The sequence below is a fragment of the Malaya genurostris genome, chromosome 3, assembly GCF_030247185.1.
Source record: "Malaya genurostris strain Urasoe2022 chromosome 3, Malgen_1.1, whole genome shotgun sequence".
In the NCBI taxonomy this organism is placed as follows: Eukaryota; Metazoa; Arthropoda; class Insecta; order Diptera; family Culicidae; genus Malaya; species Malaya genurostris.
This window is the reverse complement of record NC_080572.1, coordinates 165,926,873-165,954,174: the sequence shown is the minus strand read 5'-3', so window position 1 is coordinate 165,954,174 and position 27,302 is coordinate 165,926,873. Positions and strand designations below refer to the sequence as shown.

At 36.5% G+C, this 27,302-nt stretch overlaps 1 protein-coding gene across 8 annotated transcripts in view; it reads right to left on the bottom strand.

Moving 5' to 3' along the window:
- Positions 1-27,302, bottom strand: part of LOC131439583 (semaphorin-1A) — a 125,517-nt gene that overhangs the window by 9,599 nt on the left and 88,616 nt on the right. For 3 of the 8 annotated variants that reach the window (XR_009231147.1, XM_058610770.1, XM_058610773.1), the window contains 2 exons: positions 24,888-24,952; positions 4,851-5,424 (listed from right to left, as the gene is read on the bottom strand). Coding sequence is in view for 7 of the 8 variants with exons in the window: in XM_058610770.1 (XP_058466753.1) it covers positions 4,851-4,995 (145 nt within the window). In the remaining variant the exon portion in view is untranslated. The other 5 variants (XM_058610772.1, XM_058610775.1, XM_058610776.1 and 2 more) reach the window with 4 other exon arrangements.

Here is a 27,302-nt window from a genome sequence, read left to right as displayed (position 1 = left end):
AAATTGTGCAGAAAGTTATTTAAAAAAAATTGCTGAATGTACTATTCCCGTAACTTGAGTGTAATTCATGATATCATGTATTTTCTGAAAAGGGTTTTTATAAGAAAATACATATATTTTCAATTTATATGAGTTTTTCAAGTTTAACAAAGTTTTTTATCATTAAAAACTACACCACTTTCTCAAGCATTTTTCATATTTTTTTACAAAATTCCAACTTGTCTATCATCGAAAAGCGCAGAAAGGTGCAGATGAGACTACTTATATATCAAACTACTTCAAAAGAGCTTTCATACCGTGGTTGAATTACTCGTCTTCAGGCGAGATATGTTCTTTTCAAATATTCTTGCCTTTGTCATTTGCAATGATAAGGTTCATTGTATATTAGATTTCAGTATATATTCGTTACCATTATAAACGTTCTTCTAAAGTAACTGGCAGACGTTTTTTTAAGTGAGATAAGAAGCCACGACTTTGAAAAACGGCAACTATCATGTCGAATTACGTTGTCATTTTTTGGTAAGTTTTTCTATAGAAAAGCTGTGCGGATAAATGTCCTCTATTCATCAATTAAAGTGGAGATCGATGAACGCTTGCTATATTGTACTGTTCATAATAAATAAGAACTTTCTTTTATACAGATGTCGGGAGTGTTGTGAATGTCAAGGACAAGGATACTTGAAAAGAACATATCTCGCCTGCAGACTTTTGATGATAAACAAGTTGGAATTTTGTAAAAAAAACATGAAAAATGGCTCTACTTTATTAAACTGAAATGATAGCAGCATAGTATGCTTGAGAAACGATTTATTAATTTCAGTTGTTTGACGTAAAGCCGCCATGACTAAGTTCAGTTTTTGCAATGACTGAGCGGAAACATAAATTGGAGAAGCCAAATGAATGAAAAACTAACAGAAAAGATAAATTTTTGTAAAAATATACGCTCAGAGACAGGACTCGAATCTGCGTTCTTATGCATTCCGTGCATACGCGCTACCATTTCGCCACTCTGAATCTTGTTTTAGTCACTCTAAAACGCCAGACAGACATAGTAGAACGTACATAGAACATGGTCTACATCCTGGTCGTCACCCGACCCGATATCTTTATGAAATTAATAAATCGTTAAAAACAATTGCGGTTTGATTTTCCGTAGCAATCTGCTTCTGGTAGGAAAGGGTAAGGTATCGGTCGGGTGACGGCCAGGATGTAGACCATGTTCGAAGTACGTTCTACTTTGTCTGTCTGGCGTTTTAGAGTGACTAAAACAAGATTCAAAGTGGCGAAATGGTAGCGCGTATGCACGGAATGCATAAGAATGCAGGTTCGAGTCCTGTCTCTGAGCGTATCTTTTTCCAAAAAATCATCTTTTCTGTTAGTTTTTCATTCATTTGGCTTCTCCAATATATGTTTCCGCTCAGTCATTGCAAAAACTGATGCTTGAGAAAGTTGTGTAGTTTTTAATTATGAAAAACTTTGTTGAAAATATTTGTGTTTTCTTACAAAAACTGGTTTAAGGACACCCTTTTAAAAAAAAATACATTTTATCATGAATTACACTCAAGTTACGGAAATAGTACCTTTAGCAAAATTGTTTGAAATAACTTTCTGAACAACTTTGCTGAAGTTACTTAGCCCCTAAGTTGACCCTGAGCTAAAACAATATTATTATCTCACTTTTAGAGGGATTAATCACAAGAATAAAATTTGCCCAGAGATGGCGTCTATCATTCTGAGCAACTTTGCTGAAGATACTGTACCTCGAAAACCACGTTTTCAATGAGCTATCAATTAAGAGCGTGAAATTGCGCTTTTGAACAACTGTGCAATGCAATGAAAAGTGATAGTCGATCTCACCTTACCTGAGGGGAGCTGAGATGAGTAAGCTTTTATTTTATGGTATCTAGAAAACATGAATTAAACTTATCTTTTTGCTCCGGCATTACAATGACACTTTGAAAACGATTCAAATACTAGGTTCCCAACAGCGCATATGGGGTCAAAACATTTTTCAGAGCGTTTAAAACTCTCTTTTTTTACGTTTTGAACTGTTAATTTTTGCACATTTCTCGTGTCAAAAAAAATCATATATCTGAGGTACACCATGTTTTCAAGTAAATCGTAGTAACCAACTATTTTTAGTTAGATTGCGAAGTCCAACATTAAAAATTTGCGACCACCATTATAAATTAATTTCAAATCGAGTATTGATGGCTTGCTTGTGCAATTTAGTACTAGATAAGATTGCACTAGAGCTCGCAGTGCCAACTACGATTCAAATAGGGTGGAGCCTCCACGTGTGACACATAATACGGAACCAGCAGATTAGCACCGTTCCTGGAAGACGTTCGTGACAATTCGAAGCTTGAGCGGTAGGTATGTATGTATAATGTGGTCGATCACGTCGATACTTTAATGCTTCGTCGGCCAATGGCGTTGTGCAATATTTATCTTTCTGGGCGATAAATTCTGACAAACTGCCTTCTGCCAGTGATCGAACCGACGGAGGTGCTAAATGAATCCCGGTATAGAGGTGTATCGTCGATAACACGCGCGATAATGATAGCCATTTGAATATTCAAACGTGGTTTTGTGATGGTCGGTGAGAGCTTGTATTTTCTTCTCTTTGGTTCAGAACGTCTTCTGCAGGTGCGCTGGAAAAAAATATACGAAAATTTGCATGTTTTCACACTTGGCAGGTAAACTGAGATTTTTATTTGCCTGCCAAGCGAGTTTCTCGCACGTTTTATGTTGCTTGGAGTTCAATGAGTTTGTGGAGGTTGTGCTCAATAAGTAAATAAAATAAATTGCAGAAATTGGCAACAATTAGGATATTACATGAAAATTAGTCACAGTAGGCGGCTTTGATCAAATTCAGTGTTGGTATAATAACCCAGTGGGATAGTTACTCCAATGCTCATCACATTAGCCGGAGCCCCACAGCAATCAACGAATTGCGATGTAATCAGTGTCAATATCTTTTTTTCGACCCTACGATAGTCCAAAGTTTGGGCTTTTACCCTAGGAGAGGAGCTTGAATAAACCAAATTTGCAAAATATTTACATTATAAATAGCAATATTCGATGGTATGCTGCACAAAGAGCCAATGTTTTGTATTAGAAACAGACGAATACATAAGGAATGTGATGTCCTATAGTATTCTAAGAAATTCAAAACTTTTCGAAAAGTCTGCATTACTGATTATTTTGTATCACTCTGGATACATTGATGATTTTTTGCAGATTTTAATATGAAAGCAGTTTTTGTGAAATTTGACTAGCGATCGTTTGCTTTTGAATTTTACTGAATCAAAACAGTTTTATTGCTTGTCATCAAGCATGTCGGGAGGTAAATAACGACCACTTTAATCGATTATACCGAGCATAAAATATGTTAATGATGATAAACTTCAACCAATCGTACAGAAAGTTTTCGTTCCATAGGCAAACATTCACTCAGTACGTAGAAGGGGTCAGCCATACGCTGGCCGAAGCACCTCTCTGATGGCTGACGGGAGATGTAAAGTGATTTTTTTCACAAATCATAACTCTTACTACTTTCGATGCATGCTGAGTTTACAATAGACCGACCAAACTCAAACGACGGCCAGACTTGTTTCAACAACAACCAGAAAACAGATGAACTGTCAAAACACATAAATCCTTCACTCGTTGCGCCTGAATGATGCGATGGATGTCAGGAAAGGTGCTAAAAACAAACTGCGATGCTCAATTCAGAGGTCGTGTGGTTTGGCCGTTGTAATCATTTGACCGGATTTTTTTTCTCAGCCGCCAAACGAACTGTTTGCTACGAAGCGATCGATCGGCAGACAGGGCCACCGAAAGCTGAATGCCGGTATTATCATCCGTTGTAAGCGGGCGATTGTGAAATTGACGACCACATTTGATGCAATCAAGTGGAAAACATTAGCTTCGAGAACCGACAGGATCAAGTGGTTTTCTCTAAGGGTGCTTCATGTATACAACACACATCGTAGAATCCACTAGCTGGCGGCCTTTGTTTACATGAGTGTTGATCTTTACTTTTGTAGTCGATTCAACCATCGCAAGGGTTGATGATGAGTATGCTTGAGAGGTCACCGAATCTTAGCGATGACTGCAGCGCGATGTTTGATGCGCCTTTAAGTGATAATTGAGTAATCGATCGCATGCTGGATACAAACATCGAAAAAAAATTCTTGTGAAATTTTCTCAAGACATTTCAAACGGATAATTAGTATGTTTAAACTGAAAATTATCCTCTTGGGTAGTGACAGGCGCGTACCCAGAAAAAAATTTCGGGGGGTGTTTCAGAACATGTTGATCAATTTCCATACAAATGGAACTTTTTATATAATTATTTGAAATTTTTTTATTGTGGAATCGTTTGTTGAAAATTATTCATTTTATTTTTTACTTATTTGAAAAAAAGAGTTTACATAATATCATACTTTTTTGAGTTTCGGAGGGGGTTTGAACCCCTAAAACACCCCCCTGTATACGCGCCTGGGTAGTGATGATCAATTTTCTAAAACTAAATACATTTTTTGTTGGAAATTGACTCATCCGCCGGAAGCCAGACGTTACCAGCTAAAATAATACCATTCAAAACAACCAGTGCGGAAAATTATTGGCTTCCTGATTAGGTTCCAAAAAAAAACAGTAGATAAATAAGCGGAAGTCAGTTGAGTCACATAGCTGCAAGTAATAAAAATTAAAGAAGAATATCAAATGTCATCAAGCACTATCGGCCACGAGCCCATTTTTTAAGGTAAATTTTAAGGATACCATCCTGGTAGATATAAGAATGAGGGAGAAACATCCCAAAAAGAAACAGCAAAACTACTCACCATACGTAATGTACGACTTGGTTAGGACATCTGGCGTCCAACTTTCAATCCTATCTAAAGAGCAGCTAACTATTACTATCAACATGATCACGAATCGATGCAGGTGCCTTCTTAGCGTTGCTACTGTTGTGTTACACGATTGCATCTTGCTGATTGCTTATTTTGTGACAAGAAATTCGTATTCAATTTTCCGATGATTTTATGTTCGCTTGGCGACCGACTTCACCTTAGGTGAATGCACTTAATATCACACTCGGTACATTCTCATTAGTTTGTCAACCGTGATGGTGTTTGGTTAACTACCTTATTATATATGATTGCACTTGTTGTTAGAAAGTGTGCTATTTCAACACCCAACGAGCCAACAGTTGTCGACGAGGACATCTCGTGTACGGCGCCGGGTGATCCAGTTTTGCTCGTGTTTCGGATGCTCGATTGATACGAAATAATTACTATTTATTACTATCGATTTGATCGCGTGGCTACTGGTTTATTGCTTTTGAGAACACTGTTTTCTAGAGACTGTGAGTTTTGATTATCGCTTCTGTCTCTTCCATAACATGCTGAGTGTGATCTGCAAATAAAAAAAAATGTTTTGAATTATTAAACTGTTCTATTTAACAGTTGTTTTAGTTACAGGTTGGTTTAATTAAATACTGTGTAAGATAAAATACGTATAATTGTGCCATGAGTCTTGTGTTTAATGAATTCTTCTTAAACATTGTAAACCATTGAAACAACAACAATCTTATTAGACCCAAAGTTACGAAGTTTTTTTTGTAGTAATTATTATGATGCCGTATGTAAATCCAGATTCAAGCTAAATGTTCTAAAAACATCGGTAGATTATGTTGATTCTGAGCTTTGAAAATCATGATTAGCATTATTTTCACCAAAATCGCTTTTCCCATCTCTTAACACTAATCGCTTTTATATACTTTACACATTTTCGCGAATACCGACTTTTTAACCAAGACCAGGTGTGTACGTAACAAAAATATGCACTCAGTTTATCGGAAATGGCTGAATCGATTTTCACGAATTAAAGCCTTGCAATCCCATAGAACCGCTTTGAATGTTATCCGGATAAGTATATAAATTTTTAGCAGTTAATCGTTTGGTTCAAATAATATGATATTTAAAAAATAAGAGGAATATGTTTTATTCAATTCAAATCGTTGTGAGTATATAAGAATTATATTGGGATGAGAATTCTTTGTAAAAAGTGATGCTACGGCCAAGAAAAACTTATGTAAATTGCTTTAAGAAATAAACGTATTTATGGAAAAAAGTATATAAAATTAAATTTCAAGACTGTATTTTTATATATGACACTGAAAAATCAAAACAAATGGTAGTGAGAATACCAGATCTCGTTTTCCGATTCCGGAAGCACCAAAAACAGCCATTGCATACTCCCAAACTTAAATTTCTAAGATTTCTTAGACACAGTTGGACAGATTTTCACGAACTTAGATTAAAATGGAAGGTATTGAGATTCCTTAAGTTGATGTATTCAGCTTTCGGTTCCAGAATTACAGGCTGAAGTGAATTTTAAATTTCAAATTGTTATTAAGAGCAACGATGAGAAAAAATAACGTAATATATCATTTAAATGTGATTCAAAAAAATCTTTCTGAAGTTTATTCTGGTTGATTTTAAAACGATCAAACTGAAGCTCAAATGAAAAATCGCAAGGTCTCAGAGGTTACGTTAATTTTTATACAAATCTGACCTCCGGAACCTACAGATTGTGGCTGTTGGGCCACTAAAACATAAAACTTACCCAATTTAGCAACATTCAAAGCAAATATTCTACAGTTTTAGAAGTGCACATAACAGACAGTTAACAAAAGAGGGCGTTTTTTACTCGCTAGATCTACAATTCTACATACATTTGAAAATTTGACTTGGTACATCTGCAAGCAGTCGTTGCGTTTGCGTGTCGTGTTCAACCAATAATGCTTGTGAGTAGACATCATCAAATAATTTACGCTTGCTGGTGCGTTCGGCGTCGTTAAGGTTCTATTTACAATCTCAGGAAAACAGTAATTTTTGAAAAACGATGAAGCAGTTTCCTCCGCTACTGCTTGATGAATCTTCAAGAAAAAAAAAACAAACTGATACTTCCCTTTTGCGTTTTGCAACAATGGTTCTTTTTAGGATTCTACCTTAGCACTCCATTAGGTACGAAATTTCTAGAGCAAATTATCAAATGTTGTTTTTTTGTATCCTATTAAAATTGAAACCCTGTCAACACGTTTGAGTTCAGACAGGTGAAAACAATCTTCTGCTTGACAGAATATAATAGTGTAATGTTTCAATGCTAGTTTCATTGTGAAACACTCTAACCCCAACATTATTTGTTCGGCCATCAGAAAAGGGTTAAATCCTCATCAAATTTACATACAATGTTTCGAACCATTGCATTTTTTCTTCTCTGTACACCAGTGCTGACCTCAACCTGTCCCATTTCTAGTGCAGCCGTTGCAAAGGCCTAGTTCCCAAACGCATCACATCGCAAGTGCAGGCAAAGCTAATTCCCCTTTTTCTGAACCTACGGTTTATTATTGAATTTTACATTCTAATTAACAACCGGTGAACCCCGATCACACTGGCAATTTTAGCTACTTACCATCATATGCATTAAGAACACTGTAGGATCAGGTTCCATTCAATTGTAGCACATCAGGAAGACCCCTTCACTGAGAAGGCAAGTATAGCGCCTTCAATTACATATTCACCCTTTCTTCCTTGCTTCTTACATGTTATTTATGTCTATACGATCGACAATGCAGTACTTTACATATTCGTTGTTTTTTCACGTTCCCCTCATAATGAATTAGAACGGGGAATAAATCGGTTCTGTAGTTAAATGCGGGTTGATGCCGTTCCCGTTCGTTTTGGCCTCTGACATATTCAAAAACTGTCGTCCAAAACTTTTGGGGGGAATTGTAAATAGCTTAAAGTTGAACAAATACAGCATGCATAATTTTTCCATCTTGAAAAATGGCCTGGTTTTTCTTTCCATACTTTTTTTTGTTTCGTTCTAATGTTGCTTTGAAAACAATCAATTGAACTATAATCGAGAATGAGTTTATTACAATCAAATCGTTTCCATGCACATGCTAAGGTTACAGCCATTTATAGTTTTTAGAACAAAAGCACAAAAGTTGGCCATTCTGTTAACTAAACTACGCGCAAACGTGAAACAATCCTCAAAGTCCTACCATTGATGAGATGTGCCCATGTGGCTCGATTGCATAACTAGCATGACTTATACCGCATTTATTTAGTGTGGTAATCTAATCATGATTACACGTTGTGAAATTATACCTACATATACGGTTTCATGGTCAAAGTTGCACGTAAGTCTGACACGAATGGCATTCTTAACACACCAGCCACAAATCTAGTCCGTCCCTGTGACAACAGTTTGTTGGAAACGACCGAAGTTGAAGCCATGAACGACCCAAAATCGACCGAACAACAGGTTGATTCCAATTTGCCAAAGGTCGAATAAGCTTATGACATCGATATAACTACAGGAAGGAAGCAAATATGAGCTTAAATTGTAGTCTTTTACCATACTGCAGTGATTTTCCATCGCTAGTCGAGGCAAACGAGTTCACCTATTGGCACGTAGCAGCAATTCCTCTGACCCATTTCCACGTGTTTGCAAATGCTCCCTACCGTCTACGAGGAAAGTCGCCAGTGAACCGTTAATACCACAAACTCGTTCCGCAGACGACACATGCAGAGTGCATGTGGAACTCTCACGGTGAATATACTTTATCCTGTTTTGTGTACATCCGTGCCTATTTCTACAAAACATCCCGTTCACTTTGCTATGGTAGCAAATTTCTAGCCGTAAATATATACAGACACTAGCAGTGCGTAACGGATTTTTAGAATAAGAAATTCCATATGAGCTCAACAATTTCAAAATTCGGGTAAGGTCATCAGCAACGGCTTTAAATGTCGACGCCCTTGGGTGGGTTTCATACACACACACGAGTAAACGCTGTACTCAGAACATTTCATTCCGCTATAGCGGTCCCAAAGAAATTTCGAACGCAATCAGATAAGACGCTGAACTTCTTTGTGACCCATGACCAATAATAATGTTGAATGAATAAGATACTTATGAAAAAAAATTACAATAATTCTACCATACATCGTGAAGCACACCTAAAGTTGGTTGGAAGAACAGTGAATTTCAAATATCTTGTCCCAATTAACTTTCTTGTGACTGCACCTATTTGAGCTTCAATATCACATTAGTATGGTGCGGTTGCGAGTGGGTTGAATTGATTTTACTTTTATTATTATTTGGTTTGAGAGCAAGCCATACTAAATTAATTATATTGGTTTAATGTTTATACTTGGAAATTCGAAGCGCGAAAATGCTTCTATTAAATGGAACAAATTTGTTCCGGACCGTTTCGCGCACCGGTAGACGTCCGAATAGAATCCATTCGAATTGCTGGAATTGATTTTAACGCACCTACACGGGCGTCAGCTACGGACATCATCCGGTTGTGTTCAATAACGGATGTAAACATCATAATCTACGGCAAGACGATTTAATACATCAGGTAGCTTTATTGCTGTTAAATTCAGTTACACACGGCTGAACCAGAACCATTTCATACATTCAATTTAAAGAACTAAAATTGCTTTTGATTAGGACTTCTGAGATTAAGTTTGGAATGGTAGTTTTTTTCGGTTGAGTGATTGAGTAGAATGTTTTGGAAAGAACTATAATTCACTCTTTCAATTGGAACATAAACGTTTTTCATCCAATACAAATTGATTTCTTCGGTTATTGATTCTCTCTGGTTTAAACATTGCCTACAAGTGATGAACAAAACAGATACATATCAGAATAAGAGTGAACAATGAAGCAGAATTGAGAGGTGTGGATGCGAAACCTAAACACAGAACATCACTGCGAAACGTGAAACCCTAGTGGTGTAATGATGCCTTTCTCATATCTCACATATTCTCATATATAAATGTGTGGTATTTCTCAAAATATTTTTTTTATTCTTAAAAAAACAAAAAGGTTTGTTCATAAACTAGTATAACCTACAGAGTGGAACAGTACTCAGGTCAGTTAGGCCATCTCTGAGAAACGAAAAGAGGTATTTCCGAAACCGCAATCTAGGAACCGGTATAATCGAAGTTGGTTCGAGAAAGGTGACTGGAATCCATTTTTGAGTCTATGGCTACAATCATCGGTCATTCATCAAAAACCCAAGAACAGGGAAAGCCAAATCAATAGTTCCGAGGCAAAGTTTTGAAATTATTTTACTTTTTAATTCCGGTGCTTCCGGAATCTGAAACCAAGAACCAGTATAACCCGAATCGGGTTGTTTTGTTGTCTATTGACAATGGCTACCGACTGGAATAGTTTCGAGGCAAGTGAAGCAATTTTTTACGTGTTCTGTTTCGCCGCTTCAAGTGACGGTATCCAATTTTTAACACACTTCACCCTATAATTCCGGAACCGGAAGTCGGATCCGGATGAAATTCGGAAGTTTTGTATAAGACCTTTCATTTGGATCTAAATTTGTTGAAATTGGTCACGCCATCTCTGAGAAAAGTGAGGAAGTAACTTGAAATACGAATTTTTTCAATCGTATCAAAATAAAATTCAAAAACTTTGTATAGGATAATTGTACCTTTCGTTTGAATCTAAGTTTGTAAGAATCTGTTCAGCCGTCTCTGAGAAAAGTAAGTGCACTTATATTCTTTTTTTTTGTTCACATCACCCTGTAATTCTGGAATCGGAAGTCGGTTTCTTTATTCGAATCCGACTTCCGGTTCTAGAATTCAGGAACTTTGTGTGCGGTTACAAGATCTTCCATTTAAATCTGAATTCATGAAAGTTCAGCCATCTCTGAGCAAAGTGAGTGCAAAAAAATGTTACTTCGACGAACTGAGTCGAATGGTATATGACACTCGGTCCTCCGGACCTCGGTTAATAAGTCGGTTTTCACAGTGATTGCAAAACCTTTCTATATGAGAAAAGCGAAAACGATCTTCAAATTGAGTCTTTTTCCAAAAATCGTATATTTTATCTATTGCTTACATCTAAAAAAATTGTGTAAAACTAGCAACATTTTATTTGACTTTTACAAATATTATATTTTCAAATTTAGACAGTGACTGCAACTAAGTAAGTAAAAAGAAACACTGAGCTAATATAAATTATCCATTCAATGTAACATATCAGGTGTACAACTTTACTCCCGCCGTTTTTGTTCTTGATTTCGTACTATTTACGCTCGAAAATGTCTGTTTATGTGCCCAATTCTCGCCAATTCTAAATGCATTGCTTGATGAAGATTCGTGCCAAACCATCACAGGAGATCGCTACCGAACGCAACTGATGCACCTTAGTCGTGCGCTAAAAGAAAAGCGGCCACAATATCAAGAGCGACATGACAAAGTCAGCCTCCAACACGACAATGCTCGGCCTCACGTCGCAAAAGTGGTCCAAAAGTACCTCGAAACGCTGAAATGAGAAGTCTTGCCCCACACGCCGTATTCCCCAGATGGTGCCCCTTCTGACTTCCACCTATTCCGTTCGATGGCACACGACCTGGCACTCCAAAAGTACACTCCAGTGGTCCAAAAGTACCTCGAAACGCTGAAATGAGAAGTCTTGCCCCACACGCCGTATTCCCCAGATGGTGCCCCTTCTGACTTCCACCTATTCCGTTCGATGGCACACGACCTGGCACTCCTTTTTTCGAGCCGGGATCCGAAAGTTTCCGGAAAGATGGGAGAAAGTTGTCGCTAGCGACGGACAATACTTTGAATAATACATCTGTAAGCACTTTTTCGTAATAAAGCTTTTAATTTTGGAAAAAAACGGCGGGAGCAAAGTTGTACACCTGATAAATATCCGAATATTTATTTACATAATTATTAAAATAAATAAAACGCAAAACAATCGAACAGTTTGTAGATAAATGGGCGTTTCAAAGAGCTTGAGCTTGAGCTTGATAGACTACCCCTGTTTGCCACTCCGTTACTAATCGGGATCAGCGGGAATAGTACAGAGGATTATTAGGTAATCAGTTCAGGGATTGGTGAATCATCCTTCAATTTACATCTTCTGGTAACCTCAGAATAGAATGATCACTACCGGCGCCGGCCAGGTCCGAAAGGTGGACCGAAATTTTATTAACGAGGAATCTAGAGCGAGTTTTTTTCAATTTAAATAAACAAAATATAAACTCGCTTAGGGTTCAATTTGCATGGGTTATCAAAATTTAACGTGATTTCTGAACTCCCGACATATGTTAAGCGTCAGTATTGGTTGTAAACGTGATGCAATGCAAAAATGCATGTTTATGAGAGCAAATGTCACGACCATTGAACGCATTATTATAATCACACCGCGCCATGACATACTATGCCACTGCTTCATCAGCTATATTTTACTGAATATCGATATGAATGAGTTGCTGCGTGTGAAACATCGGCGGACATCGATCGCCGCTGCTGGATGTTCAGCGTTTGCGTCAAGTTAGCAGAAGCCCTCAATTTATGGCAAACTGTGTTTTATCCCTGGGCCGAGTATATCATTATTAAATTATTAAGCAAATGACATCGCATCAGCGTTGTTTGTATGCAAATGCGATGAGTTTTGTAAATCGCCAAGATAGTGAAAAAAAAGCATTATTTGTTGCCTTTTGTTTTATTTTCATTGGCTTGTGTTCCTTTTTTTTGCTTTATTCAGTAGGCTGTGTTTTGTATTTTGACGAGCGATTGCATTAGCATAAAGACAGGGTGAGGCTTAAGGTGCGAGGTGAATATCTAACAAAGTGCGGTGGTATTTTATTTTAAATGTAAATCCTCTGTCGCTAAATCTATGCTACGATAGCAGCCTATACGCAGTGTCTCGTCAAGATGGGTCTTTGGTGAACCATTTATCATGCTATCTACAATGTGCACATGTAAATAGAGACTCAAAATCAAGGTGAACTTGCTAGTTTGTTGTAAACTGACAGGTTTGAGTTGTAAAACCGCTAATGAGCCGGTGAATCAGCTCAAACAACATGGCTTCCATGTTAGAGTAGACTATTATTGAATTATGATATTCCTTTTTCTTTCTTTCGAAAACTAATTTCAATTGTATTGGATAAATAATTAATATAGTGAATTAAATAGTAAAAAGATTCCTCATATGCTTACATTGCTCCCAATATAAAACTATTTGTGTCTGCATTAGAAGAAACATTGAATAAAAATGATGCGCTCTCACAACTGTATATTGGAATATGCTGATGTATATGACTATAAACAGAAGCCTCACCGACATTTTCAAGCACATTATTCTTCTTACGATCAACAAGAAGTATCTAGGAAAAAGACAACGAAACGTATAATGTCTCTACGATTGTCTTCAATATCACCAAAGGGAGGAGAAAGACTACTATATTTTCTTTTACGCCTTTCGAACAGCTTCTAATAACAATGAAGATAATCATGCGGTAAATACCGAAACAATCTTTCGCCACTGATTGAGTTTTCATGTTGTTCACTCAATTCGTAAGAGTTCGACAACTTGAATGAAGTGAGCATTGAACGAACAAACACATTCTTGAATATCATGTTCTAAGCGCTGCTAGTTGATTTACTGCATACAAAAAATATTACAGTACAATTAAATCGAATTATCGTATTGACTACGGTGGTAAGCAAAAAATGCTTTCGGCAAATGCAAGTAATAAAGCGAATTTTGTTACCATCGATAATTAGCACGAAGAAATTAACCCATCGCTTTATTAGCACACCCCCTAATTATATAATTAAATTCGAAAAAGGCGGCATAAGCTAAGACCCTCACCGTGGTAGTTGAAAATACGCAATTCGTCTCCGTTGATGTAATGAATCCGTGGTTCAATCAAACATTCACCAATCTGGGTCGAACACACTTCTCGACTAAATCTAACAGTGAATCGATATCTTAATTGACCTCCACAAGATGTTTGCTTGCGTATCTCCATCTTACTGATCTTAGAATAGCTCCAATCTTGCACTTGAAATACGAAGAATTGTGGAGTAGTGCAATGAAAGATTAAATATGACCCATATATAAAGCGCGATTTTGCTATCGTATATGTTGAAGTCACTTGAAATAAATGTATGAGAAGTCGAAACCGGAAAGAGATGCTGGAGAGAAATATATATTGCTGGATTCTAGTGGGTTGGAACGATCCAAGCTTCACCTCAAATATTTGTACAAGGTGGATTAAAAGGAAATCGTGTCAAAGCCAAATGTGAGCAATTTAAAACCGAGACCGTGAATGCTATTATATGTGGAGGGGACAAACCATGCTGCTAATGATTAGTTCTCTCGAAAAATCCATTCTTCCTGTAGAATTTTCATACGTTTCTTTTCCTTGATTCTACATTTGACACGTTTCTTGTCCGTGTTTCTACGCAGCGTGTAAGGATAAACGACGAAGAACTACATGGTACATCCCTCCGTATAATGGTCCACCTAACGACGTAGGCTGTATTTTTTTTGTCAGAGACACCTGGATCGTAACAAGCAGGTGATTCCACATTGATCCAGACAGACTACTGTTTCCTGTTGATTCTGGAAGAATTTACAGTCAAGCACATATCAGCGAAAATAATATCAATTTTCTGGAAGTCAACTAGACATGTTTTCCTACGATTAGATGTGATATTCAACAAATTCTGTCCCAAAATGGCAGTCATCGAGTGAACCTACTACACTTGCACGATATCAGAAAAAATTCTTACTCTTATTAAGAGTTCTTGCACTTTGTAAAAATTACAGTAATTCCACATGCTCAACGTCTGTCGAGACCTGGAGGTCATAATGCAGCCTATAAAGTCAAGCAAAAATAATACCCAACTTGACACACGGCACACGCCATGCTTCGCCGAATTTTGCACATTTTAAGTAACAGTCTGACATCTGCTTCATTCCTTGCCGGAGTTGTTTCGATCATTCCCGAAAAGCTGCACCCATCGCTGATGAGTGTGTTTCGTTGCAGCACCCAATCGGAGGGGAATGAATGATGGGATGTTTATCTGAACATAAGCACATTCGAGATCACCAAGGTGTGGCCGAATAACATGCGCGCTGCTCTGCGTCAACGTGCGTATGTAATTCAATATTTTGGTCGCGTGCTTGCACTTATCTGATCATTGATTTTTGCCCTTACCATAACAATGGCAGGAGGGAACATTCTCCATCACCATCGATGGAATAGTTCGACACTCATTCTCCGACAAATTCACATCACTCGGAAGTTAAGTAGGATTGTGGTGTGATCACATCTGTCTCATATCTTGCACCCATCAGGCCTCTTGAGGAGACACTCGTCTCACAGCATGCAATCGGTCGGGATTGTTTAGATACCACTCGAATGTAGTGTGCAATGCATGCCAGCAAATGAGAACTAGTTTAATTACAAATTTAACAGTAGTAACGATCACATTCCAACGCATCAATTATTTCTTTTAAATTGATAGAATTAGCCAATGTTTGGAAAATTCAATGAAGGAGTTGAAATGTTTGCTTCTGCAGGCTTTCTGATTAGTTCACGATTCTTCCCAGAATTTTGAAAACACCATTTAGATACGTATCGCCAGCGCATCTCTTATCTATACTTATCCAGCAAAAGATTCAAAAAGTTAAATAAGTGATGCTGTATTTCACTTAGGCAGGACTGAAACCTGCAACCTTACAATATTGAGCCACAAAAGTAAACATTGAAAATACTAATTGATATATTGAGTATCATTTCATTGGCTTTAAAATGTACTAGATATGCCACCAATACAAGTATTAGAAATATAATGAAAAATTATCGATCATACATACATAATACTATTCTCATATCAAGTTTTTTTTAATATGTAATTCTACGCAAAGCTACATTCAAAACATGTAGAATTGTGCGATTTGAAAACTACATGGTTTCATGAAAATATATAAAAAATATAGAAATATAAAAATATTGATAGCTTGAACCGAGAATCATCCATAATTCAACTGAGTCACCGAAGCACATATTTGCTTGACATGTAAATTAATACCTTAGTTACCCTTACTAGCCCAGTTCAAATTACAGTCGCAGTTTATAAATTTCATGCAAATGCTACATGAAATGTTGACGAATGTAATTTCTAGTCATTCGACAAGTTCGATTATTATGAATTGCAAAGTTAATTCAACAGTAAGTCTTAATTTATTTCAGTGAACGATATAAAGATATTCTACATATGTGCCGCCTATTCGCTAAATCATTACCCTGAAATCATTATTTCATTTTCACTTCAGTTTCAAAGCAAATGTAGCTGTTGAATAATTAAAAATCGAAAATCATGAATCGTTGTTTTAGCAAACATCAGAAAAACATTCAGTGTTTTTAATTTTTTTTTTTCGTTTTCGACTCTTCAGGGCATAGTAGTTCATATCGAACTGCCACGCCACTCATCAGTTCAACAAAAACCGCTAAGCAGACGTATAGTTATCTCTGCTTTTCACAACTGATTTTTTGCCATGTGAAATCAGTTTTAGTACTGAATTTTCTTTAATCAGAAAATCACTGAGAATTTCAGTGGCAGAAATATTAATTTTTTTCAAACTGGTTGGCATTCAACATCTTTAAAACAGGATTCATTACACTTTTACTGATAATATCTTCTAAGTCGAAGTACGAGGTTAGGGAACGCGTCGATGATCTTACACATCATGATGTGCCCGCCCTATTTCGAAATAAAGTTTGCTTAGACAGCATGACAACAAATGAAGCGATGATAGTACGAAGGTCGCAAATATTCTTCAACAGGTCTAGAACTGATTTTATTGTCACATTTATTATTTATACAGTAATGGAAACAAGACTTTACTTTACTTACCCGGTCCTCGTCCTAGATCTGGTCAAGCACCGGGTCAACGATTCAAAACGAAATTCAATCGACAAATATGGCCGATCCTGCTCATGTGGGATTTTTATGTCTAAGATAAACATGTAAGTTTCTATGTTTGGTTAATGTAAATTTTCTTTCATTTGATAGAACAATAACTTGCCAAATACGTTTTGTAACTAGATTACGATTTCACGAAAAATAAATGGCATACTATTTAACCAAGAAAATGAACACTGTTTTATGAATCATATTCATTCCTCGTTTAAATTCTTCTGTGCTAAGACGAGAATTTTATAGAAAAATTGGGTGTCTTTGCTTAGGATAGGAGCTGGCGATATGAAAAATCACTTTATCTTACAGAATGATCATGAGATATATTGTTTCACAGAAATACATATTAATCAAAATTATGGAGAATTATCTCCATTGACAACAAAAGCTACGGTTTCCGCATTCCAAAAAAGTGATCTTAATTAATTTGAAGAAAGTAAATTTTATGTTTTATTAAATTCCGTTATCAAATTTGGATAGTAATGGCCTGATAAAAAATACTTTCAGCTTCATTTAAAAAAAAACAAAATTGGTGATATTTCGGTATCTTTTTAGTATCATTTCACCAATTGAGCATATGTTCGAATAAATATATCAAAACAACAAGCTGCATTAAGGAAGGGGTTCGAGTTCAAAAAAATGTTTATACTCAAAAATTAAAGCGATTGTTAAAAACAGTAAATCAAATTCAAGTGCTTGTCAAATCTCACGAATTCATATTGAGTACAGAATACTTAAATAAACAGTTCGTTCAATCTTACAACATAAAGAATTACATTAGATTACACCAATACTTCAATTTGAATATATCAACTGGGTTTATGTATGTAGTGGATAGGTATTTTCATAATAATTTCAACTAAGTTTTGGTTGAGAAAAAACTCTCCCTACCTGTTATTTTAAGCTTCTCAATGGTGCCAAATTTTGAATGTATTCCTTTATCCAGTACATTTTATAAAAACACAATACAAAGTCATTCGTTTGAGTTCAGCGCAACACGTTCATCGCCAATGTAAACGAACAGATTTATTATCACAAATTGGATTAAGACCCCATTATCACTTACGCACCGACAGTCACTTATGAACGTACGTACAGATTGAATTATCCCCTGAAAATTCACTTTTGCACTCACTACTGTTACACGAACGATAATTTGATGATCAGTGCTTGCCACATGACCATTCCCAGTCGAAACCGCCCGTCATCGCCATCTTCGTTCTGGTTTGCTACTCAAACCAACATCATCAGTCAGCCAGTCTGGCGGCAGCAGGCGGTTCAAGCTAAGGTCACTTGAATGAATTGATGATGCTTACCACTAGGGTTAAAGCACCGTCGTTTGATCAATCAGGTGCTTATGGCAGGTGAATTTTCGGTGGTCACCTTGAAAATGATTCGCTTGATTCAAAACAGATTAAATCAATCAACACTTCACCATAAACTCCATACAAACAGATATCGTGAGATCGCGGGAAAAAACAACGCCGCCGTGTCTATTGTCACCTCGCCAAGTAAGCACTGATTCGTTGGAGCGACCCGTTTTCTGCTGATTGCTATGTTACGACAGGGCGAAGTGGTTGTTCGAAAACCTGCTTTTGCTGCGGACTGATATCGAAGTAATAAAAATGGCGAATTTGCCGCATGAGGTTGCAGGTGGCGGAGGCGGAGTTTCTTGTTTATATGCGCACGATCTTGAACATTGTCAAGAACTTAGAACGTTCAAGATCACACATACGAGCACTGTCACGATTCGTATGGAAATATTCGCCCGAGTAAATCAGAATAAAACTTCAACCTTACGCCTTCCATCACTTGACTTATCTCATCGAACAACTATTTCATGCGAACGGTATTGCTGCGCTAAGTCGGATTGATTATTTTTGCCGCGTATCCAATGAACAGTAGAGCATATAATTTTTATAACCTGTAAAATAGACCACTTCAAGTTACAGTCATTACCACCACAGAAACGAACAATCATTCATCCAGTCCCGGTTTCGAATCGCCTGTTATAAGTCGCAGAATTGGTACTGCGCAGAGTTTGCAACTTGAAACGCTCGACACGAACTGAAAAGTGTTGGGACGGAATATTAAACACCATTTATGCCAGTTAGGACAAAACGTAATGCTACATCATGTATGTTATCATGTGACTATTATTACATATAATTGATGCCGTTAATTAAGGGGTGCATATGCATTCACTCCAATGATCGGTTATGAAAAATTAAAGATATACACAGAATTAACATAAAATATATGTTGAAGAAAAACACTTGAGTTCATTTGGTTCAAAAATAAAACTATCATTTTTCGTAAAGTAATAATACCACGAAATTCAAAAATACATTTTATTGTCGGAAATAACTGAGGTCCTAGCTAGACACATTGTCACCATCACTTGACTACCTTTCAGTTAGAATCAAAATATCTTGCCAAACCAGTCCATTCTATTGATAAATAACAAAGCGAAACTTGCGCGAGATCGAACGATACCTCATAGGTGATTGTGGTGTGATTTTGCATAAATGCACCTTCTGAAGTAATTAGCTGAAATCTGTTACAAGCCCTCGAGCGTGAGCCATAGTTCCAATCACATGACACGCGTAAAAGTCAAGCACGAATAAATTCGAACACTATTCAAATTTTGTTGTTTTTCTTAATATATTCTAAACACTACACTGCTCACAATCTCGGCACATATTTTTTTCACACACGGTAAAGCCCGCGATCGCAAAACAATTAAAATGCATTTGCTTACAGGTTCCACATATTTGTGCATGATATTGGCCCAAACGCATGCCGGTCATAAATGGCGAAAACGCCAGTTATTTCGTGAAACCACTCACGATATTTGATATGAAAAATTAAATTAAATTCTCGAATATTGAGTTGCCTGGATGGTATTGTATGTGTGAAGCCACTAGGGATGGTGCTCGGAAGGTAAAGTATCGATACCAGCGAAATCGGGATACCGAAATTTCGGGTATCGATACAAGGTATCAAAAGGCAATAAAGTATCGATACTTGTAAGTATCAATTGATACTTGAGCAGCAATCGTTTCAACAAACAAAAAGAAATTATGAATTTTACAGGCGATAAACTTTTACAATCGATGCAATTTATAGCTACTTAACGTATCAAATGACGTAATATTCCATTAAGACAGAATTTTACAGGTTCCAAGTGTAATTTGTACTCGGCTACCAAGTGCCGCTGTCTGAATTTAAATGTATCAATTATACATTCGGCAGATATGTGCTTCTGTGGCTGAGTTGATTAAATGACAAGCTTTGTGATCTAATGTTTCTCGGTTCAAGTCGCGCTATTGCCAATCATTTTGTTTTTGTTTTTATCACATTATAATACTTTGCATTACATTACATTTGACTTCAAGTCATGTAATTTTCAAACCACAAAATTATACATGTTCTTGAATATAAATTTGTGTGGAATATGACGCTCCAATTATGTGCATCTCATAAGATGTAAAATCACAAGAATTTTTTGAACTGTGAAATAAAATATGATTGTCGACTGTGGCGTTTTTTTATGATGTACAAAAAGGTGTTGCCACACAGCAAAAAAAGTATTGTAACGATCTCACTGGGATTATCAATCGAGGTGAAAAAAAATTAAATGTACTTAACATCGAATGTAATAATTTTCTGAATTAAGTAGATTACATCGTATTAACTGAATACTTGGACGATTCTGATAGGAAAATACGCATCTTTTGGTGTAATATTACAACCTTTAGAACGACACCAACTTATTTGTGATATTACATTAAAATTGGAGCACATCACTGCTCACTACTGATGTGCAGCGATTACGATATAATATCACAACAATCTTGATGTCGTTCTAAAGGTTGTAATATTACACGAAAAGATGCATAATTCCATATCAGAATAATACACAGTATTCAGTTAAGGTGATGTAATAAACTCAATACGGTATTGCGATTTTTATTGAAAACAGAAATTTTTTGCATTTGATGTTCAGTACGTCTAGAGTTTTCCACATCAATTGATAATCCCATCCAGATTGTTACAATTCTTTTTTTGCTCTGCATAAATTGGTTGTGCCACCCGTATATGCATATTTATCGTCACATAGATTGCACTTCGCCTTTTGCGACTTTTGGTCCACGTCAAAGAATTTCCATTCCGTCAAAGAATTTCCATTTGTGTTGATTACACATTTCACTTAATTTCTCAACAATTTTCATGTCATAACCTTTATGTTGATAGACGAATACTACACTAAAAGCCAATTCATATTGCTATTATTCCATCGCTATTAGGCACACTGAAGGAGGGTTCCTTCAGCGTGAACAATTTAAATGATTGAATCCTCTGAGAGTATGACCTTTATGTGCATGTTTCAGCGCACCTATGGGATGAAGCGAGAACGAATTTCAACGACGGCTAGTTCACGTCATACCAACATATGCGCGAGCTTAGCGCTTCGTCGAAGCCGAAGAAATAAATATGTTCCATTGGAGGCGGGTATAGCGTAAAGTCTTGGTTCGACTCCCAACCCCACACATACGGTTGGAAAGTTTTTCTGACCTGAAGAGGCAAATGACCTTAAAGTTAAAGCCTCTATACATGAAAAACAAAAAAAAGTTCCTTCGTGATGGGATTTGACTTCAATCTGTTGCGATACTGTAAGTATCGAAACCAAAAGTATCGATACTAACAGTATCGCTTTGATGCGATATCGATACCAAAAATACCCGATTCTTAAAAGAAAGTATCGATACCTCAAAGTATCGACTCGGTATCGGACATCCCTAGAAGCCACCATCAGTTCAAGACATTACCAGTGTATGCGGGTAGACTTACAGTAGATCCGAATTTGATTATCAGATAGCTTTCATATAACTGCTGTTAAGAAGGCCGAAATGGGTTCTGAGGACCCGGTGCCTTCCAGCCAAAACAAAAAGTAAAAAAAACTTACTTCTAAAAAGTAAGTAAATAAATGAATTTCATTTTGTAGTTCTTGAATATTGGGATGAATTTCAATGCAATTTTTTTGAGTACACGAAAGTCTTTTTATGCGGTTTTATGCGATTCTTATGCGAATTTTCAAAGTTATACTTTCACATAAAAGACCTAAATGTGATTGAAATTTTTAATACAGTACCTTATAGTATGGAACAATTTAATTTAATTGTAATTGAAATTTTGATTACAGTACTTTTTCACCTTAAACAACTTTTGGCAACATTATTTACGTGATAATTATACACAGGTTAGGTACAACATGTGCCTCGAAACTGCGCAAATCCATGTTCCTGTCATTTTCATTGCAGATGTTCTAAAAATTCAAAACAAAAAAAGGCCTACTTTAGTTCTAAACAGTCGTATAAAACTATTTGATTGCGTTCTGTTTTAAAGAAGGTCATATCATTAGTGACAGCATTCTGTTAGTGTCTGGATTTTTACGTGTACAACCATCATGCGGTATTAGCTAAACTTAGCTTTGTTATCGGAAACGACCAGGCGATTGTCGGTAAGGGGTCCTTTAATAATACCTATTAAGATTCATGCGAACCTGCTGTAAAGTAAAAGAATGAACCCAGTTTTGGTCAGATGACAAAAGTGTTAGCAACGAAATTGTACAAGTCCCTCGCAAAGATTTTGTTTGTACGTGTGGGAAGCTCCACCTCGGTTCTGCCATATCGTAAACCAATCATATCTTTAAATGAAGTTTTGTCACTGTTCTGGTTGCCGTGGGAATGGGAGACCAGAAACGGTTAATTACTAATCTTCGTCGAACTGGCTTCTCTGATCAGAAAGCCCTACAAACAAGTTTTACACAATCACTCTGTTTTCCGCCCATAGTTTTTTCGCACTGCTGGAGACACCGTGTCTCGTACCACTCAACGAATGTGTGGGACCGGATGACGTTATTTATTCGTTTCTAGGATTAGTTGTTTAATCTAACTGCGCAAAAAGTGTCAATTGATAAATGAAAGCTTTTTGCGACTTGCAAATGACGTGAGCTGATTCTGTATCTCGTATCGTGCGAGCCCCAGGCTGAAGCCAAATCTAGCGTGGACATGAGTGGACCGGTTTCTGACGAACCCAGGAGAGATCTCGATAAACAAGTACTAATAAGTGGAGATGCTGAAAATCCATCACTGACCAGAGTGTCGGCAGTAATTTCTACTAGAAGTTTAATTTTTCGTTTCCCGCAAACTTGGATTCCCCCTAATCGATGATGAATAATTCATGAAACTCCCCCCACATCACCTATGTGGTGCTAACCAAGACATCGGAGGTGTTCCATCTCAACAACAGGTTGATGGATTGTTGATCTACGACTCATAGCAGCCCGCGCGTGAGAGACATAGTGAGATTCAAGTTTTCAATTGCGAGATTACATGGAGTGTGTATATTAAGTTTTAAATACTTCCTCATTCGTTCGGAGGTCCAGCAATCAAATTTAGTGGAATCAGCGCGCTTGATTGATTACTGGCAGTTTTGTTAATACACTGTTAGTTTACGATGCTACGGCATATATCTCGAGTGATTTTTATTCTCCATTCTGACATCCTGATGAATGTCAACACGAAATACTTTGAATAGATTCATTGCACTAGAATGGTAGATGATACGTCACGAATTATTTCATGTAGCGTTTTTCTGGATTTATTTCCGAGTTTTTAAGATTGTTCTATTTTGTTTGTTTTTATTACATTGGATGGAACCATAACAAACAAAGTTTTCATACAATATCAATGTTGCATACAATTTTAATATATGCATACACAAATTTTATTTTCATGCCTACGATTCTACTTACACAAAGAATCCGTTTTATTCGAAACTTGAGCATACGACAATTGACTTGCATTGACCTTCCATTCCGGAATACCGACGTATTACAAACAATATGAAATATGAAAACTCGGTTAAGAGAGCGGTCCTGTACCAGAACGTGGAATTTATGAAATGACATGAAATTCGCCGTTTTAATGATTAATTAAATGATTAAATCAAAGTCATTTTAAAATTCGATCGGAAAAGATTTGCTTGAGGGGGTCGATTGAAATACGAATCACCAAGCATGTTCGAGAAACAAGTATAGCAGATAAATAAGTACATTTCAAAAAACCGCTCAGAACTCCATAGTTCTGCCGAAGGAGTCAGTTCTTCCGAAGTGATTCTTTTCTTTTTGTGTATTTTTCCAAGAAGAATTAACGAAAGCAAAGCAAAGTCTTGGAATTTCATTCCAACTTTTTGTATATTGGTGTAAAAAAATTCCAGTGATGGTAATTATAGTACCTTTTTATTATGGTTTTTAATAATTTATTTTGTGAACTTTTCAAAGGTTAGAACGCGTAGAACTCATACTAAAAACTCTGATCGATACGAAATAAAGTTTATTGGTATAATTGAATACAAAAAAAAACATTCAATTCACAACCTTTGAAAAGTGTAGACAATAATCCTTCTCTAAAACAAAAGTCCAATTCACTACAGGTCCGAACTAGGTCAACCCTACCGATCCGACCGACCCGACTCCGACTTTAGTTAGGGTAGTCCTTATTTTTTTAGAGAAATTTGGGCAAAACCGTTTGCAAATGGATTGCCCATCTCTGCATTCTTCACTACCCCATGCCACCGATGTCGGCAGTATAATTTTCAATGCTAAGAACTGTAATTTCGACAATATGTTTCTCGTTTTGTATAGTTACTTCAAACATGTAGTTGATTCTGTCCAGTAAGCATTCCAGTTGACTTGCTACCTTTTTTATTGTAATATGAATTAAATTTAAATTGTTAAGATTGATGTTGGGTGGTTCTGTCACAAGTGGCGTTCAGCGTTCAGTTTCAGTTCAGCACTATTACACATGATTTAGTTATTACCATTAAACATCTTTTGCTTCAGAAATTCTGTGATTTTTGTATAAAAGACTGTGAACCAACTTGTAATTTGTAACGGGGGAATGGAACTTATAAACTAACTAACTAATACAAAGAACGAATCGATTCAATTGAAGATTGCATCGATTTTTGTGAGAATTATAATACCTTGTGACATTACATCAAATGATTCTCAGTTGATTTGCCTTTGGAATATTTGTTCCATAGTTTACCTGAAAAAATAATGCAAATAAATATGATTAGTTTTAATGACACTACAAGTTATACGTATGGTGCATTGATTCGTAAATATACTAGAAATAATTTTCAAGCCTTTTGTATTTTATGTTTGAGTAAATACAGATAATAGGATTTATTCAAGAGGTGTCTCTGCAAACAGAGAATAGTTCACCGTCGAAGCTATAGTGTAATTTTCTATTGTAATATCATGTTTCAAAAAGTGATGTTTTTTTGTCAATGGCAAGTTAGTGTTAATGCATTTAGTGAAGTGAACATGTCGAAATTCTTGCCAAGTAAAGTGCATTTGCATGTAATGCTAATTCATTACTTTGTATTCAAAAAAGTGCTGCTTAATCGCATCGAATTTTTGTCGAAGCTTACGGAGAACATGTTCTATCGATTGCGGCTCAAGAACGTTTGTTCAAACGAGTTAAAAGTAAGAACTGCAGTGTAAAGGATAAATTTATGATGGCGAATTAAAAAAATTTTTGAATGAAAACAATATCCAAACTCAAAATCAAGTAACGGAGAGGTTAAACGTTACTCGCCACGTCTTGAGCAATTTTTAAAAGGTAGAAAATGGGTTCCCAAGGAGCTAAACGATACACAACAGCTTTCTCGGCATGAAACAAACGATTGTCTGCAACGGATCCGAACAGGAAATGCGAATTAGATTTATATTGGAAATTTCAAGCTAAGACGATCATGGGTCAACCCTGCCAAAGCATCAACATCAATTGTAAAACTTAATCGCTTCGGAAAGAAAACGATACTGTGTTTTTGGTGGGATCAATAAGATGTGTTCTACTACGAGCTTCCAAAACTAGAGGAAATTGTAAATACTGATCGCTACCGACAGCAGAAGATGAAATTGAATCAAGCTCGAAAAACGACTAGAATGCTTCACAAGACACGAGAAAGTCGTTTTGTATCACTAAAACGTAAAAAACGTAATTTTTAATTTCGGATGGAAACTTTTGCCTATCCGCCATATTTTTCATCCAAATCATAATTTTGAAAGATGAGTAATAACAAAAAAAAGAATTTCCTTATAAAATCATAATAGAAAACTTGAAGAAATAGATAAAAAAATCTCTTGAACAATTGAGAATTTGAATCTTCAAGAAAACTGTTTAATCAATGTAAACTGCTTTATGTAGAATAGTCTAGTAACTGATAGTAAGAGAAAAATTCCTGCAATTATGACCTTTTACTACATTGAACGCATTGAATCTATTCTCGCATATTTTTATTTTCAGCGGATGCCACACAGCTGACCTAGTCGGGAGAAAAATTTGCGGTACCATCTATTTACAAACATAAAACCACGATGAGATAAACGATTATTTGTCGTAGTCTGTTAGATAATGTTATTAAGAAGTTTGCGCACTGTTAATAAATTACAATCATCGAATAAGATTGATGTCATCACTGACAAAACCTTCTGCTACCAAAAAGCAGATTTACGATAGCTAATCACATAACATCCTGCCAAATTTCAAAAGCAATTTATGCGGAAATATAACGCGGTTGTGTAAGAAATCTGCAGAAATAATCCTGTTATTGAAGCCCATTGAAAAAACCGCACAGAATACAGTTCCAATTTCTGGCCAGTAAACTCATAATAGGGGAGATATAATAATTTCTTTCAATTAACTTCCGCTATATCGATATACAACCTCCCAACCACAATCCATTGCCTACCGGAGTCCGTGCACAAAGAAAGAAAAACTGGAAGATCGCATCCCAAACGAGAGCTGGTTGCGCCAATTGCGCGCAAATATTATCGATTTAATAATAGGAAAATTGCCTGAAACCTAGATTTGTAGTCTACAAAACTGGCGTGGTAATAGAGTGTGATGTGGCGGGTCGTTCTATGCAATTCGTTGTTACCGGCCACTGGTGGGTAGCTTATGGTTTCGTGACCCTAATCCCCCGCTGTTCTTCAACCGACGTATAAGAAATTTGGCGAACACGTGATCACCGTTGTGTACACAACGAGGAGCACAGTGGGAACGATGTGACCAAAAATGTCATCACTGTCAACGAAATAATTTGTAAATTCTGAACTTCTAGCATTTCTATTAAATCAACTTTTTTCTAGTCTCTTTATGAGTCGGTGAAATTGTCCGAACCTATCGGTTATGTATCTCGTTGTCACTTTTGTACAACTTGAATAAACAATAATTTAGCAACGAGAACCGGGTGCAGAAATGAATTCGCCGGATTTTGAAATTTCCTCGGTTGTTTTCCTTGAAATGTGTTTACCTGAGTTGGAGTGCTTCAGGAACAGTTTGCCTATGCAGTTGTCTCGTACAACAGCACTCGGTAAAAGCATTAAAA